The following is a 15221-nucleotide window of genomic DNA, read 5'->3' on the forward strand; positions in this document are numbered from 1 at the left end:
GTTGGAGAAATTATTGAGAGTGCCAGTGCTTAATCTTTTTTAAAGTTGCTATGAATTATAGTTCGTGTTTTGTGTGTACATATATATTTATATATTGGTATGGAAGAAGCCTTTTTTTCACATATTAACAAGGTGATCTAGATCTAATTACATTAAAAAACCAATTCTTTACGCACTGCAGTTCTTGAAATATGATTTTATTTCTTTTAAGGTTGGTGTGAAATCTTAGAAATACCAGTTTTCCTCTCAATATCCTCACAGCATCTAAAGCTCCCTCCTTTCACTTATACATTCTAACCAAGAAATTAAATTTCTTCCTTCTTAATACTGTCATTTCATGGTATCTGTGTGTGTTAAAATATATATAACAATTCTTTTTCCTTTTTCAACCATTTTTACATGCAGAATTCAATGTTAATTGCTTTCACCATGTAGTGCAACTATCACCTCTATCAACTTCCAAGATTTTCCATCACCATTAGAAGAAAGTCAGTGTCGCTTAAGCATTAACTCCCGTCCTCTCTCCCAGCTCCCACTAGTAACGATTTGGTCTCTATATACTTGCCTATTACAGATACTTAAGTGGGACTGTACAAGATTTATACTTTTGTCTCTGACTTGTTTAACTTAGCATAGTGTTTTCAAGGTTCATCCATGGCGTAACATTTATGAGAACTTAATCTCTTTTTGTGACCGAATAATATTCTATTTTTTTAATCCATGCGTCTGTTGATGGACATTTGGGTTTTTTTTTTTACACTTTTTTGCTATTTTGAATAGTGGTGTTTGAACATTGGTGTAAAAATAGCTGTTTGCATCCCTACTTTCAAGCCTTTTGTGTATCTACTTGTTAGGTATCATTGAGGTAATTTTAGACTCATGGTGAGACCACGTGACAGAGTAGAGCTCTAGTGTAGGGTTTTTTTCCTGTAATTTTAACGAAAGCAAATGATGGCGTCTTTGCCACAGAGGCGCTGGGGTGGGTGGAAACTGCCAACTTTTGTTTTCTTTAATTACATAATTTTATACTTTTGTTGTGGAGAATATACACAGCAAAACATACACCAATTCAACATTTTCTACAGGTACCGTTTACTGACATTGATTACGTTTTTCCAGTCACACAACCATTCTCACTGAACTTTTCTGAGTTGTTCTCCCCTTAACATAAACTCAGTGCTCCCTAGGGTTCCTGTCAGCTCTTCTGAGTTGCTGTTGTCAGTTTGATCCCACATAGACAGTTTTCTAAAGAGCAGAATGCTCAAGGCTCATTGTTTACTACTTAAGCTAAACTATTGTTCGATTTTAAGAAGACTCTAACGGATATTTTTGGTTTAAGGTTTAAAGATGATCGCAGGGCAATAGCTTCAGGGGTTCATCCAACCTTCTTGGCTCCAGGAAGCCTGGAGTCCATAAGAATTTGAAATTCTGTTGTGCATTTTCCCTCTTTAGATCAGGATTCTGCTATAGAAGTTTCGATGAAGATATTCCGTAATGGCAGCCAGGCACTCTCCTGTTCTTCTACTCTCATGGCCAGTGAGGCAGCTGTTCATGGAGGCAGTTACCACACATTCCTTATCCTCCTCCTTTTCCTGACTCAACTTTTTCCTCGGTTGTTCCAGGTGAACACAGACCAACTTTTGTGCCTTGGATGGCAGCTTGTAAGACCCCAGGCACCACACAGTGAACTAGGAGGTTAAATCACTCAACACGTTATTAGGCCAGTTAACTGCGATGTCCCATGAAAGCGTAACGCTCAACCTCCAAAGCAAGGAACCACGTCCCATGAGGTATATGGTTGTTCATCAGCAGCCTCAACATCTGCTCTTTTTGTTGTTATTCGTACCGTCAGTCTTTTGGTTAGCAAGTGGGTACTTAACCATTTGCACCATCTGCACTCCTATAAATGGAAATTTCTGGGTCATAGGCTATTTGTATGTTTAATATTTTGAAAAACAGGCACACTTTTCCACAGAGGCTGAACCATTTTACAACCCACCGGCAATTTCTTCATATTCTCCTCAACTCTTGTTGTTTCTGATAGTAGCCATCCTCCTAGGGATGAGGTGGTGTGTCTTGTGGTTTGGGTTTGCATTTCCCTAATGACAAGGGCATTCATCATCTTTTCATGTGTTTATTGACCATTTGCTTATCATCTTTGGTGAAATGTGTCCTACAGTTTTTTGCCCGATTTTACAATTGTTGCTGACACTTAGGAGGTCTTTCTCTGTCCTGGATACTAAACCCTTATGGCGTGTATGATTCCCAAATGCAGTGAAACCTGCGAAAGCTGGAACCTCTAAGGTGGAAACCTGTCAGAGTAGGAAAACTCAAATATTTTCCATTAAAGAAGTGACCAAAAAATGGCAAGGCTGCGCTGTGTAAAAGGCGGAAAAATTGCAAGACCCAGAAAAAGAAGGCAATCCTGTCAAATTCCAGCTCTCACAGGTTTCGGTGTATTTTCTCCCATTCTGTAGATTGTCTCTTCCCTTTGCTGAGAGTCTTAATTGATCTGTTTTGTCTTTTATTCCTTGAGCTTTTTGCTATTGTAGCTCAGAATCCATTGTTGAAAGCTAGTGTGTGGAGAAAATAAACGTGCTTTTTTTTTTAAACTGTAAAAATATTGTATGAGTCAAAAACTTTAAAAATGCGTACAATAAAACCAATCATTAAACACAACTCTTAATCTCAACATAGTGTTGAATAATGTGGTGCCTTCTATTTTCCTTCTCTACACATAGATATTCTAGAAGTACTCCCATTCTGGATGGGACTTTCCTTTGGGGACATGACTGTTGTCATATTACTTCATGTCGAATTCAAGCCTTCATTCAAAACTACTGAATTTTCCTAGGTGAGAATCTAAGAAATGCTCCTCAGATACCATGGCAATATCAGTTTTGTTTTTTTTTTTCAGCCAAGAAAGCTTTTTAATTTTATTTGGTTCTTTACCCTCTCTCTCTCTCTCTCTCACACACACACACGGTAGTCATTTAATTTCTTCTTGAACAAGACAGGTTAAACCACATGAAGTTCCATGTTGGCGTTTTTCAAAGTTACCAAAAAGGCAGGTTCTCATGCTTCCTCCAAATACGCCTGGGTGTTTACAAAGATCTAAAGAATTCACTGTAACGTGTACAACTATAAGCAGTGGTTCAGTTAAAATAAGGGATGTCTTCACTCAGGAGAAGTCTTCACACAGCCTTGAAAGTCAAGCAGAAAAAAAGAAGCTTTTCATCCAGAAGTTGACTGTAATTATCAGCCCCTGGTCTGCATCAAGCTCGTCTAGTCCCTTAGTACAGAAACCAAATGTCTGCTGTCAGACGTTGGATTCTGTGCCAGGAATCATTAATTATTTGCTAAAGGCCTCATCCGTGCCAACACTCTGCTCTTCCTCTCCTTTAGCTTGCAGCTTCAGAAGTGGGAATGCAGCCTGTTTCAGAGGACACAGTGTGATTGTTCGTGGCCAGCAGAAGACGGCCCACAGGATGAGATTCAGGCTCTTGGGTACCAATGGACTCAGACACCAAGTACTTCCCATAGCCCACCTGGAACACTAAGGACTGTAACGCTCTGAAATCTAACGTGTCCAAGACAGAGCTTTTAAAATCTCACCTGAACAAATCTACTTCTCACCTGGCTTTCCCAGCCGGTAAGCTGCACCCGCCTTCATTCATTCACTGCATTCAGGGAAACAGTCCAAGCTACCGTGAGAGGGGAGCTCCCTTAGGAAGGCAGCTCTGAACTTTCTTCTTCTATTTCTCTTTTCAGAGGAAGGTACAGTCTCCACCCAGCAGCAAGAGGCAGATATCAACAATGTAAACCAAGCCAACTCTCAATCACATCCAGAAAAAATCCACATATTTTACCCTCTCTGGCAAGACCCTCCACATCTGACTTAAATTTAGAACACCCTCATATTTCATAGGCTCTTGACATCTTTTTAGAAAAAACCTTTTCAGACATGTCAACATTTTCCCTGCCTTTCGGCCTTCACACCAAGTATTTTTGCTGATTAGAGGAAAACTTTTAAACTCTAGGAACTCAATAATTCCTATAATTCTTGTCTCACTTCAAATGTCACCTCTGCAGAAAGTGCCCCTCCTGTCTCCTCTGTTATTCCCACTCATTTCTATGTTTAAATGTCATTGAGGTTTCCAGAATGAGGTAAATCCAATTGAGGTTGACATTAACCTTCATCATGCAAGTAGAAACAAACTGAGTGCAATGTTCCATTTCCCTATGTGACAGACTTTTAGCAAGCCCAAAACTGTGAAGCTCTGCATTGTGCTGCTGGCAGCTTTCATGCCCTCTCTGCTCTGTTGGTTGCTTAAGGGTCTGGTGAGTCCACTTGAGCTGTGATGCCCACTAGCCAGGTGCTGCTATTTCAATTAAAAGTAATTAAAACTAAAAGTAGAGTTCCTTCATTCCACTAGTCATATATTCTGTGGTGAATAGGCACATAGGGCTAGTGACTACCATATTGGGCTGTACAGAAACAGAACATGTCTATCTTCACATAAAGTACTCTTGGATAGTGCTGCTGAAGACTATATATAACAGGTAATAATCTGTGTGTGTCCTCAATGATCAGTGTCACAGGCCAGAAGGAACAAGAAGACAAAATACAGAGTGTCTGCCCATAGATTTATAGTCTAGCTTGGGAGACAGTTTTAAAGAAAGAATGAAAAACTAAGGATATGTGTTATCTGTATTAAAAAGACCTAACCCGAGAGTGAGGTTCAACTGCTTGAAAAGGGAAATTATCTCAGTGAAGATTCAGAAAATTGTTTTTTTTTAGCTACATGCAGTGCTGTGTAGAGCTGATATCATTTTGTATGGGTGGGAGTGGAAAGAGTATTTCAGTTGGGAAAACTAAATGTGTAAATCCCTGAGGCAGCAGAGAACCCAGTATTATCCATTCATTGATGGAAGACAGAGATGATTAAAGCAGAGAAAACAACAAGTGAGTGGTGAGGTTTGTGTGAGCTGGATTGGAACAGGTCGTTTAGAACCGTGCTGAAAACTCTGGGCTTTTGGAAGGCCCATGGACAGCCACTGATGGGCACTGAGCATTTCCTATGCCACAGATAGAATTTGGAAGTGACAACGATGATTGAATGATGTCAGGCAGGAGGTTGTTATGAACAAATTAGGGAAGACTGTGAGGAGGCCTGGACGTGGAGATTGATTGTGAATCAGGAAGATAGCCAGTGATACAATAGAGGTGTGGATGGATGAAAGGGCATCCCTTCATAGACTGCTCATTCCTGTACATCACTGAATGCTTCTCACCTTTGAATGTCAATGTGGATAACCCCCGGATCTGGTTGAAATGCAAATTTCGATTGAGAAATTCTGGGATGGGACTTGAGATTTAAACATAGTGAACAAGCTCCTGATTTATGCTGGGAATACTAGTCGAGAAATAATGATGTGAATTAAAATTAGCGAGCTGTATTACAGAAAATAAAAAAAAGAAGGATAACGTGTAGAGGGGAGACACTCGTGTAAAGATCTTGCAACGGAGAATTCATTGACAGTGAGACCAAGAAATGAAATAGGACTCAAGTTGGAAAGGGCGCAGGGAGAAAAGAAATAGGAAGTGAGGCACGAGAAGGGTCCTTAGTGAAAGCATAAAGATTTTCTGATTTATTTGTTGATCTATTTAATACCAGAAAGAGAAAGTGTTCAGGAATCCCCCCAGATTTCTCAAAATCTTAGTGAGTGGTGTTCTCATGGTTTGAAAATGAAGGGGGAGAAAATACCAGAAAAGTCAAGGGGCAGAAAGAAATGTTAGTTAATTCCAAAGGAACAGAAAAATACTGATCAGATATTAGTGTCATAAATAAGATGAAAAAGTTTTAGAAAAGCACAGTGAAAGGTTTTTTACAGCACATAACTTAAAAATAAATGAACCATGATGAGTTCATTGTCAATATATGAAAAGTATGTTCTTTCTTAAAAATTCATCCATGTAAATGTCAGATAACACTGAGATTTGATATTAGGAACAAAGATACATAGGTAAGCCCACAACTTGAACATTGAATCCCTAAGTCCCTGGAGGAAATCAGGTTCAAGTTGGGCAGCCTGGCCAGGCCTGGTTGCTCCTCATGCTGTGGGAGAGGTAAATTCCTCCATCTGTGATCTTGTTGCAGAAAGTAGAAGCCTGGGGAGCTGCCTGAAGAATGCAGGTGTGTGCTGTGGGGGTTGGAGCCTGTTCTGCCTTTAGTGTAAAGGCCCTCAGGGTGGAGCATTGCCCTGAGCCTGGGAGGAGGCCAAAGGCCTGTCACTCCCTGCTTCCTCAACACTGTTTCCTCTATATCCTTCTTCTATTTCAGGTCTCAGGTGTGGTGCAGGGAGAACTAGTCCAGTCCAGGCAGCTGGGGACCTCAGGCGACCCTCTGGCACATCCATCAATCACAGGGAAGGATTTCAATTGCTGTCACTGGTGTGTGGACCAAACATTATTCATCTGCCTCCAGACTGCCCAGGCCTCTGCTTCCAGTCCTGTCCCTCTTCCTGGAAGTGGCTTCTTGGGGTCAGAGACGTCATTCCATAGACGCCCAGAAGCTGGAGAAGAAAATGGTGAGTTCTACGCAGAACTGGGTTATCCTTAGCATTATGTGGGTGAGGCTGGATCTGAATTGTTGGGGAAGCAGCCGTGTGCTGCGGGACTGTGGTTTCAGTGAAGAAGACAGTGACAGAGGAGGCTGAGGAACTGAGCCCTAGGAGGCACCCTAATACCTTGCTCCACTGTCTCTGGGCCCTTCATCCCTACATACATGGCATTTGAAGATTTGAATACCTGGTGTTACCTTCCTTATGTGACTCTCAGAGGTAGCATCACGCGGTGTTAATATCCCCACCCTACCCCCCGGTTCTTGGTGTTCTGTGTTGAATGACAGAGTGTTCTCTCCTGAATCTGAAGACGGAGAAGCTCTGGATGTGGAGGCTGAGCCCCGACCCTCTAGAGCCATCCTTGTCCCATGTCTCTGAACAGTGTTCTTGAGTCTCCCTAGGCACTGGAGCACTTTGAATCTTAAAAGGATTGAGAGATATCATACCAGTTTCCTCCACTGCTCAAAAGTGTAAAATTACTCAGCATTTCACTAAGATTAAAAGCTAGATTCTTTTCAGTTGCCAACGAGTTCCCCCGAACATGATAAGCCCACTGACCCCAATCACCCGTCCAGATTCCTAATCCGGTTTTTCCTCTGCATTGCATTCGGCTCCAGCCACGTGGGCCTTTGGCTCTTCCTAAGACATCCAAGACACCTTCACACCTTCTGACCTGTGCTCTGGCTGTTTCCTCCTTCTAGAACGGTTTCTTCTCAAAGACCTGAATTCTTTTATAGAACATATTGCCACATGATAGTTATATATACATGTTTATGTATTTAAATTTACTGTCCCCACTCAAAGAATTTACTATCCATGTTCATCTGGGTGTTCGTTTTGTTCACTGCTGTATCTGCTTTGCCAATGTGCAGTAGACTCTGTGTCAGTAGTACCTGAATCAATTTTAATGAATGAATGTAGCCACTTAAGGGTCTGGAGGGAAGAAGTCTTGTCTGAGACACAGGGCTTTGCCAGGAGAAGTATGTCCTGGTTGTATGAATTGAATAGAGTGTTTACCTTTTTCTCCTCTTCCTATTATCCACAAGGACTTCAGATCATCGACTGGGTTTGGGTTTTTGTTTTATTTTTTTTGTGGTGTTATTGGACGGTAACAGCAAAAATAACAACAAAACTGTATGCATATGGACAGAACTGGAGTTGTCAGCAATTTAGACTTCAAAGAGAAATTGACCTGCATTGTGATCCTGGCTCAGCAGTGTTCCATGTGGGAAGCACTGAGGATGTGATTAAATGATCGTCTCTAACTTTACTCAGCTATGCCCTGTCTGAAATAATATCTGCTTAGAAGAGTCATGAAAGAAAAATCGCAGTTGCTCAGTACATGGAACATTTCATCATTATTCTATAATAAATATCAGGGTTTTTGGTGAGTTCAAAATATATAAGCTTGCCCACTGCAGTGGAGGAGACCTTTGGCTTTGGGCTCTGATTCAAAGTTGTTGTGACCCCATCATACCAGGATGGATTACAGATGACATAGGCTGCTCACGTCACCATTTCCCTGAGAAGAGGAGTCTTCTTTCTCTAAAATTACTCTGTTTTAGTACTGAAGGCGTCTTTTAGCAGCCTTTTCTCTCCTCTTGACACGAGAAACCCAACGGATTCCTGCTGTTTCAGAAAGGTCACTCTTACAGACCAGGGGATTCCAGTAGTCAGGGTTCAGGTAGTCATGTTTAGGTGCCTTCCAGGGGCTGGAAATGTGAGAGAATTCTAAAGCACAGCCCCTAGAGGGCTGGTGTGTAAGTCTATTTCCTAGGCTTCATAGGCAATTTAACCGGTAAACTCTCTGCATTTCAGCTCTCCTTATAATATTAATTTTTCTGTAGTAGAAGTTATACCTAAAAAAATGTTTGTCCATTCAACAGCGTTTACAGGTATAGTTTGGTGACACTGATTACGTTTATCATGTTTTACAGTCATTCCAACGAAAAACCAAACCAAGTGCCATCAAGTTGATTCCGACTCACAGCGACCATATAGGACAGAGTAGAACTGCCCACATAGACTTTCCAAGGAGTGCCTGGCGGATTTGAACTGCTGGCCCTTTGGTTAGCAGCCGTAGCACTTAACCACTATGCCACCAGGGTTTCCAAATGGAAATGGTAACCTTTTGTCACTGAGGAAAAACAAGGGCGTGCTGTCCTTGTTTCTGCAGAGGTTGTGCTCCTTGTCGTCTTCTAACATTAGACTGTGTTTGTGGACCTGTGACATCCCCAGTTTCGGCCTTGGTGCTCTCTGTTGAATGAGAGTCTCCTGACTTGAATCAGCCACATGCTGATCTCCAAGAGTTGAAGAAAATATGACCAGCTCAGTGTTTGGGTTGCCAGTGTGTTGATATTGGCCCCTGGTCCTCTCATGGTTGTGAGAAACAAAAGCAAAACTGCCCTTCTGCGGTGTTTACCAGTTACTATACATCATCCTGTCTCCACCCGGTGCTTTATGTTTTGTTGAGTGTGTTCTGGTAGGGCTTACGGAAGGAGGGGTAATTGTTTGTTCACAAGGAAGTGAAGATCTGAATGAGAGCATTTCTCTAATGTCTGCTATGTTTTCTAACCATTCCAGACGGTAAAGAGAGAGGAGAATACAAGTGCAATTGGTTGCAGTCGAACTGTAGAGAGATAATTTCAGTGCTGGGCGTCTGTGAGACAGAAAGCAATCAGTGAGGAAGTGAATGTAGTTAGTGAAGGGACGAGGCTGATGGCCATACCGTAGAGTAGACCTTGATAGTACACAGAACCTTGTGTCAAATCCCTAAGAATCCTCTGTTCCCCAGGACTGTCAGCCTCACCCTTCATTCTTGTACACACTGAAGTCCATGGTACCTTGCTGATGCAGAATGTGTCAATGTTTTAGGACTCAGTGGTTGTTGAGGATGTGGCTGTGGTCTTTACCCCGGAAGAGTGGGCTTTGCTGGATCTTACTCAGAGAAAACTCTACAGAGATGTGATGACCGAAACCTTCAGAAACCTGGCCTCAGTAGGTAAGAACAGATTCCTTTTTTTTTCTTCTTTTTTCTGTTATTCCTTTAGTGAGCAAACCTCTTTTACTCATTAACTTTACTCCAGAATTTGGGCTGAGCAATGAGAATGAATCATTAAATAAAGCAGGCATGGTCCTTTGGTCTATCGAGCGCATGTACCTTGGCTTCTCCGTGAACACAAAGCACTATGTATTACACTTAGCTTTAACTTCTCTTGTGATTAAAAGCCTTGAGGCTCTTTAAGTGTTGTAAATGTAAGCATTGGCTTTAGGGGTCACTTTGGGGTACAGACGGTATTGTATTTTGGGACCGCGTAGAGTATTACTGTGTTCATTACAAGTTTCACATGATTATTTTGCTGCAAATCAACCCACACCTGTCTATCTTCAGAGACCCTGAAGATCAAAGTCTTGGCTCAATGTCAAGGAACTCCTCATTACTCTTCACTGCCTTCCCTCATGATAAGCGTTTCTTCATGAGCACCATGTCAGCTCTACACATTTGTTTTCCCAGAGACACAACTTCACGGAAACCTGAGCTTCCTTTTCTGACTTTAGTGATCCTTTCACAGCTGCGGTCATGCGGATCCTTTTTCTCATTTAATGTTACATGTATATCGTGTCCAATATCTTTCTACTTAGCTCTAATTACGCTTATTCATGTCACCATTACTCTCAAGGTTCATAAAAGTATGTCCTAGTAAATTGCTTCTAAACCATTGGTAAAGTGCTGAAACCGTGAAATGTGGCTACGTCTTTATTAACAGTGGTCCTTTTTCCCCTAATAATTTCTTTCTGTTTGTTTCATATCGCGAACCTCAACTTGAATTATTGGGTCAGACTTTGGAAACCTTGAGGATGGAGAAAAGTTACCCAGGAAACATATAATGATGCGATACATAAAAAATAACATCTGGTCGTCCACGTTAGGAGAAATCTCTGAATTACATAGTAATAAAGATGATCATAAAAACCAAGAGAGACGTTTGAGGTGAGTGTCATTCAAAGAAGAGAAAGCGGTGCTTCACGAGACAATCCTGAGTTGTGATGACCTTAAAATACACATTCGTATGTTCATGTGTGTATACCAAGGTTTCCAACTGTTTCACAACAGTTCAGTAATTGTAAACATAAAGAAGGTTGGTGTACGCATTGCATAGCCTCCAAACCTATTGCCTGTTGGATTTTGACCTGAGCAGAGAACAGTTGGCGGTGCCCTGCACAAACACGGTGTCCCACTACACTGCTTTGAATGTGTGTTTCTCGTCATACTCCTGCTATTCAGAATTCTGCAGCAGGTTCCTGAAACTTTTTTGGAATCCATGCAGGTGGGATTATTCACAGTACTGTGCGGAGCGACACGCGTTGAAACCTATGAGATTGCCTGCCATCTTTGTTCAGGGCCCTGTGGTGTTTCCAACACAGGTTTAAATCCGATGGGCAGCAGATATTCAACGCAAACACTGCCCTTATTTACGTTGGCAATTTTTGAAGTAATACGAACCAGTTCGAAGCCCTGATATGTACTCATACATATATAAATATATATGTGTATGTATATTTGTATATGTATAAACTTTGCTGTAAACTTACGTGTTCAGGGAATTTTCACAACTTTTTCATAAATGTGTGTCAGACATTGAGTATTTGAAACATATTTCACTTACACACAATGATCAGAAAGCCTCATATTTTAGAAAAACAGTGACAATTATGGTAGTATTTCTGCTAGATGATTTAAGCTATGAAACAGGAGAGAAGTCAAGCCAAAAACTGCATGTTCACTTTGTTTGGTAATGAGGAAGTGGAAATAATTGATTTCCAACATGTTACCTGTTTTTAACAGAATTCATACAGTAGAAAACCTCTGTGAAAGTAACGAAGGCAATCCGTGTGGGAAAACCTTCAGCCGGGTTCCAAATCTTACCGTGCAGAAAAGAAATCCTCCAGAAGTAAATCCTTTTGAATGCTCTGACTGTGAAAAAGCCATCATGGATCCCTCATCACATAACCACCATACCTGTCAGTTTATTACATCTAGAGAAGCCTGTGGTGGTACCACTCCTATGAGACCTCTTAGTGGCAAGAAACCCCATAAGTGTGAGGTATGTGGAAAGGATTTCATTTGTATCTCAACTCTTAAGAATCCTGTGACAACACTCACTAGTGACAATCAGTATAAATGTAATGAGTATGGGAAAGATTTCTGTAGTTTCTCGTCCTTTTGGACACATGTGAGAGGTCACAAGGGTGAATGTAAAGAAAGTTCTTCTAGTGACCCTTTATCCCTCCTTTTCTCTAACAGAGATAAGCCCTATGAATGTAGGGAATTTAGGAAAGCCTTTAGTTTTTCCTCAGCCCTCACTGCACATTTAGGAACTCACAGTGAAGAGAGGCCTTACGAATGTAATGAATGTGGGAAAGCCTTTAGATGGCCCTCATACCTCACTAAGCATATGCGAACTCACAGTGGAGAGAGGCCTTATGAATGTCAGGAATGTGGGAAAGGCTTTAGTCAGTCAGGACACCTCACTACCCATATAAGAACTCACACTGGGCAGAGGCCTTATGAATGTAAGGAATGTGGGAAAGCCTTTAGTCGGGTCTCAACCCTCACTACACATATAACAACTCACAGTGGAGAGAAGCCTTATGAATGTAAGCAATGTGGGAAAGCTTTTAGGCAGTTCTCAGGCCTCATATCACATAGAAGGATTCATACTGGAGAAAGGCCATATCAATGTAAGGAATGTGGGAAAGCCTTTAGGTATTCTTCAGCCATCGCTTTGCATAGGAGAATTCATAGCGCTGTCAGGCCTTATGAATGTAAGGAATGTGGGAAATCATTTAAGTATTCTTCTACCTTCACTTCACATATAAGAATTCACAGTGGAGAGAGGCCTTATGAATGTAAGGAATGTGGGAAAGTCTTTAGGCAATCCTCAAACCTCACTGTACATAGAAGGATTCACAGTGGAGAAAGGCCTTACGAATGTAAGGAATGTGGAAAAGCCTTTAATTGTTCCTCACATCTCAGTAATCATAGAAGAACTCACAGTGGAGACAAGGCATATAAACGTACACAATGTGGGAAAGCCTTTAGTCAGGTCTCATTCCTCACTAAGCATGTAAGAACTCACAGTGGAGAGAAGCCTTATGAATGTAAACAATGTGGGAAAGCCTTTAGCCAGTCCTCAGACCTCGTGACACATAGAAGAGTTCATACTGGAGAGAGGCCATATCAATGTAAGGAATGTGGGAAGGCCTTCGTGATTTCTCGTCCTTCAGAAGACATATAAAAACTCATCGTGGAGGACTTAGGAATGTCAGGAGTGTGAGAAAGCCTTTCCTTGTTCATCACACCTCATATCACATATAAGATCTCACTGTGGAGAGACTACTCTGTCAAAAGGGGGGTGTTTCATTCTTAATTCTGTAATTTCAAACAGCAAATTTCTGAAAGTCAGTGATAAAAGAACAAAGTTTCTCAGTGTGTAACAAAGCAGTACTACCTCCAAGAAGGGGTCATTCGAATTCCTTTGTGCCTATGAAAGTTTCGTTTTCACTATGGCATTGTCTTCATCAGTGTTTCTTATTTTCTCAGTCCAGGCCAAATTTTACCTTTCGGAAAGTCCTTGACTATAACAAATAATCCTGTAGGGACTAGCCAGGAGCAAATGTGGTTTTATATTTGTTAATATTTTTATGGATGTTATTTTGTATACAATGAAATGCACTCTTCTTGTATTTAGTTTAAGAGTGTTTTTTGAAAAAAATTGTATTCCATGGGAATTCCACTTTGGAATACAAGCTGACAGTTCCTTCGAAATCTAAACACAGGCCTCCCATTCTGATCCAGCAGTAACACTCCTAGATATTTACCCACATGAGTTAAAAACATATATCCATATAAAAACCTGCTCACAAATGTTTATAGCAGCTTTCTTCATAATTACAATAATTGAAAGCACCCAAAATGTCATTGAATAGGTAAATGGGTAAACAAATAGTGAGACATCCATGCAGTGGTGTATTATTCAGCGATGAAAATAATTAAGCTATCAAGGTAGGAAAAGGTATGGAAGAATCTCAAATCCACACTAAATGAAAGAAGCTGGTCTAGAAAAGCTACATCCTGTGTGATCCCAAGCCGATGACGTTCTGGAAAAGTATGAAGTGTAGAGGCAGTAGAAAGATCATTGATTGCCAGGGGTTTGGGGAGAGGGAGGAGGAACGAATAGGTGGAGCCCAGGAAATTTTTACAACTGCGTAACTATTCTGTAGGATATGTAATAATGGACTCACGACATTATGCATTTATCAAAACCTAACACAAAGAGTGAACCCTGATGAAGTCTATGTATTTTAGTTAAAAGCCACGTCTCACTATTGATGTGCCAGTTGTTACAAACGTACCCCACACCACAGGAATGCAAGATGTTAATAGGAGAAACACTGGGTGTAGGTGGGGTGCATGGGGACTGTGTACTTGATGCACAATTTTTTAGTAAATACGTCTCTAAAAATAGTCAATTTCAAAACTATGAAAAATATGGCATCCCATTTTTGTTTTGTTTTTATAACAGAGGGTGCAGAATCTATCGAAGTTTCTTATATCTTTTTTGTATGAACTAAGTAGACATCATTTGTTTTTGTTTCTTATAAGCGAATTTAAAAACTATTGTAAAATACATGTAAAAAATAAATTTGCCATTTTAACCATCTGAAGTGTACAAATGCATTAGTTACATTGACAATGTTGTGCAACCATCAACCCTCTTTCAAAAATTCTTCATCCCATCCCATTTGGAGCAAAGGAGAATGAAGAAAACCACACACACAGAAAATATTAGCCCAAAGTACTAAAGGAGTACATGAACCAGAGACTGCACCAGCCTGAGACCAGAACAACTACATGGTGCCTGGCTGCCAGCAATGACTGTCCTACCAGGGAACACAACAAACATTCTCGGACAAAACAGGATACAAATGTAGAACAGAGCTCAGATTCATGTTTGAGCAGATTTCATGGTCTGACAGAGACTGGAGGAGCCCCCGAGGCCATGGCCCCCAGACACACTGCGAACCGCTAACTGAAACCATTCTCCAAGCCCACTCATCAGACAAAGATTAGACAGGAGTGTAAAACCGGAAGTAATAAGCATGAGGAATGTGCTTCTTAGTTCAATTAGATTTATAAGACCAAATAGGTACCTTCTGCCCAAAAGCAGGATGAGAAGGCAGGAAGGGACAGGGAAATTGGTCAAATGGACACAGGGAACCCAGGGGATTCCAACTAATGCCACAAAACAATATCTATGTAAATTTCTTAATAAGAAACTAACTTAAGGTGTAATGTTTCACCTAAAGAATAAGAGAGGTTTTTTTTTCATCATCCCAAAGAGACACTCTGTACCCAACAAGCAATAAGTCCCCATTTCCACTCCCTCCAGCGCCTGGTAACTAAGAATAAACTGTTCTCTCTGCCTTTGCCAGTTCTGGACATTTCACATAAACGGAATTGTATGAAATTCGTCCTTTAGTGTCTGGCTTATTTCACTCGTAATATGTGCTCAAGGTTCACGATCACCTTGCAT

At 41.0% G+C, this 15221-nt stretch overlaps 1 protein-coding gene across 1 annotated transcript; it reads left to right on the forward strand.

The window, feature by feature from the left end:
- Positions 1 to 11450: 11450 nt before the first annotated feature.
- On the forward strand, positions 11451 to 12923 carry LOC135229726 (zinc finger protein OZF-like). The gene has a single exon (XM_064279076.1). It carries the CDS (start codon positions 11451 to 11453, stop codon positions 12921 to 12923), a length of 1473 nt encoding a protein of 490 aa, XP_064135146.1.
- The last annotated feature ends 2298 nt before the right edge of the window (positions 12924 to 15221 follow it).

This window comes from Loxodonta africana, unplaced genomic scaffold, assembly GCF_030014295.1.
Source record: "Loxodonta africana isolate mLoxAfr1 unplaced genomic scaffold, mLoxAfr1.hap2 scaffold_481, whole genome shotgun sequence".
Lineage (NCBI taxonomy): Eukaryota > Metazoa > Chordata > Mammalia > Proboscidea > Elephantidae > Loxodonta > Loxodonta africana.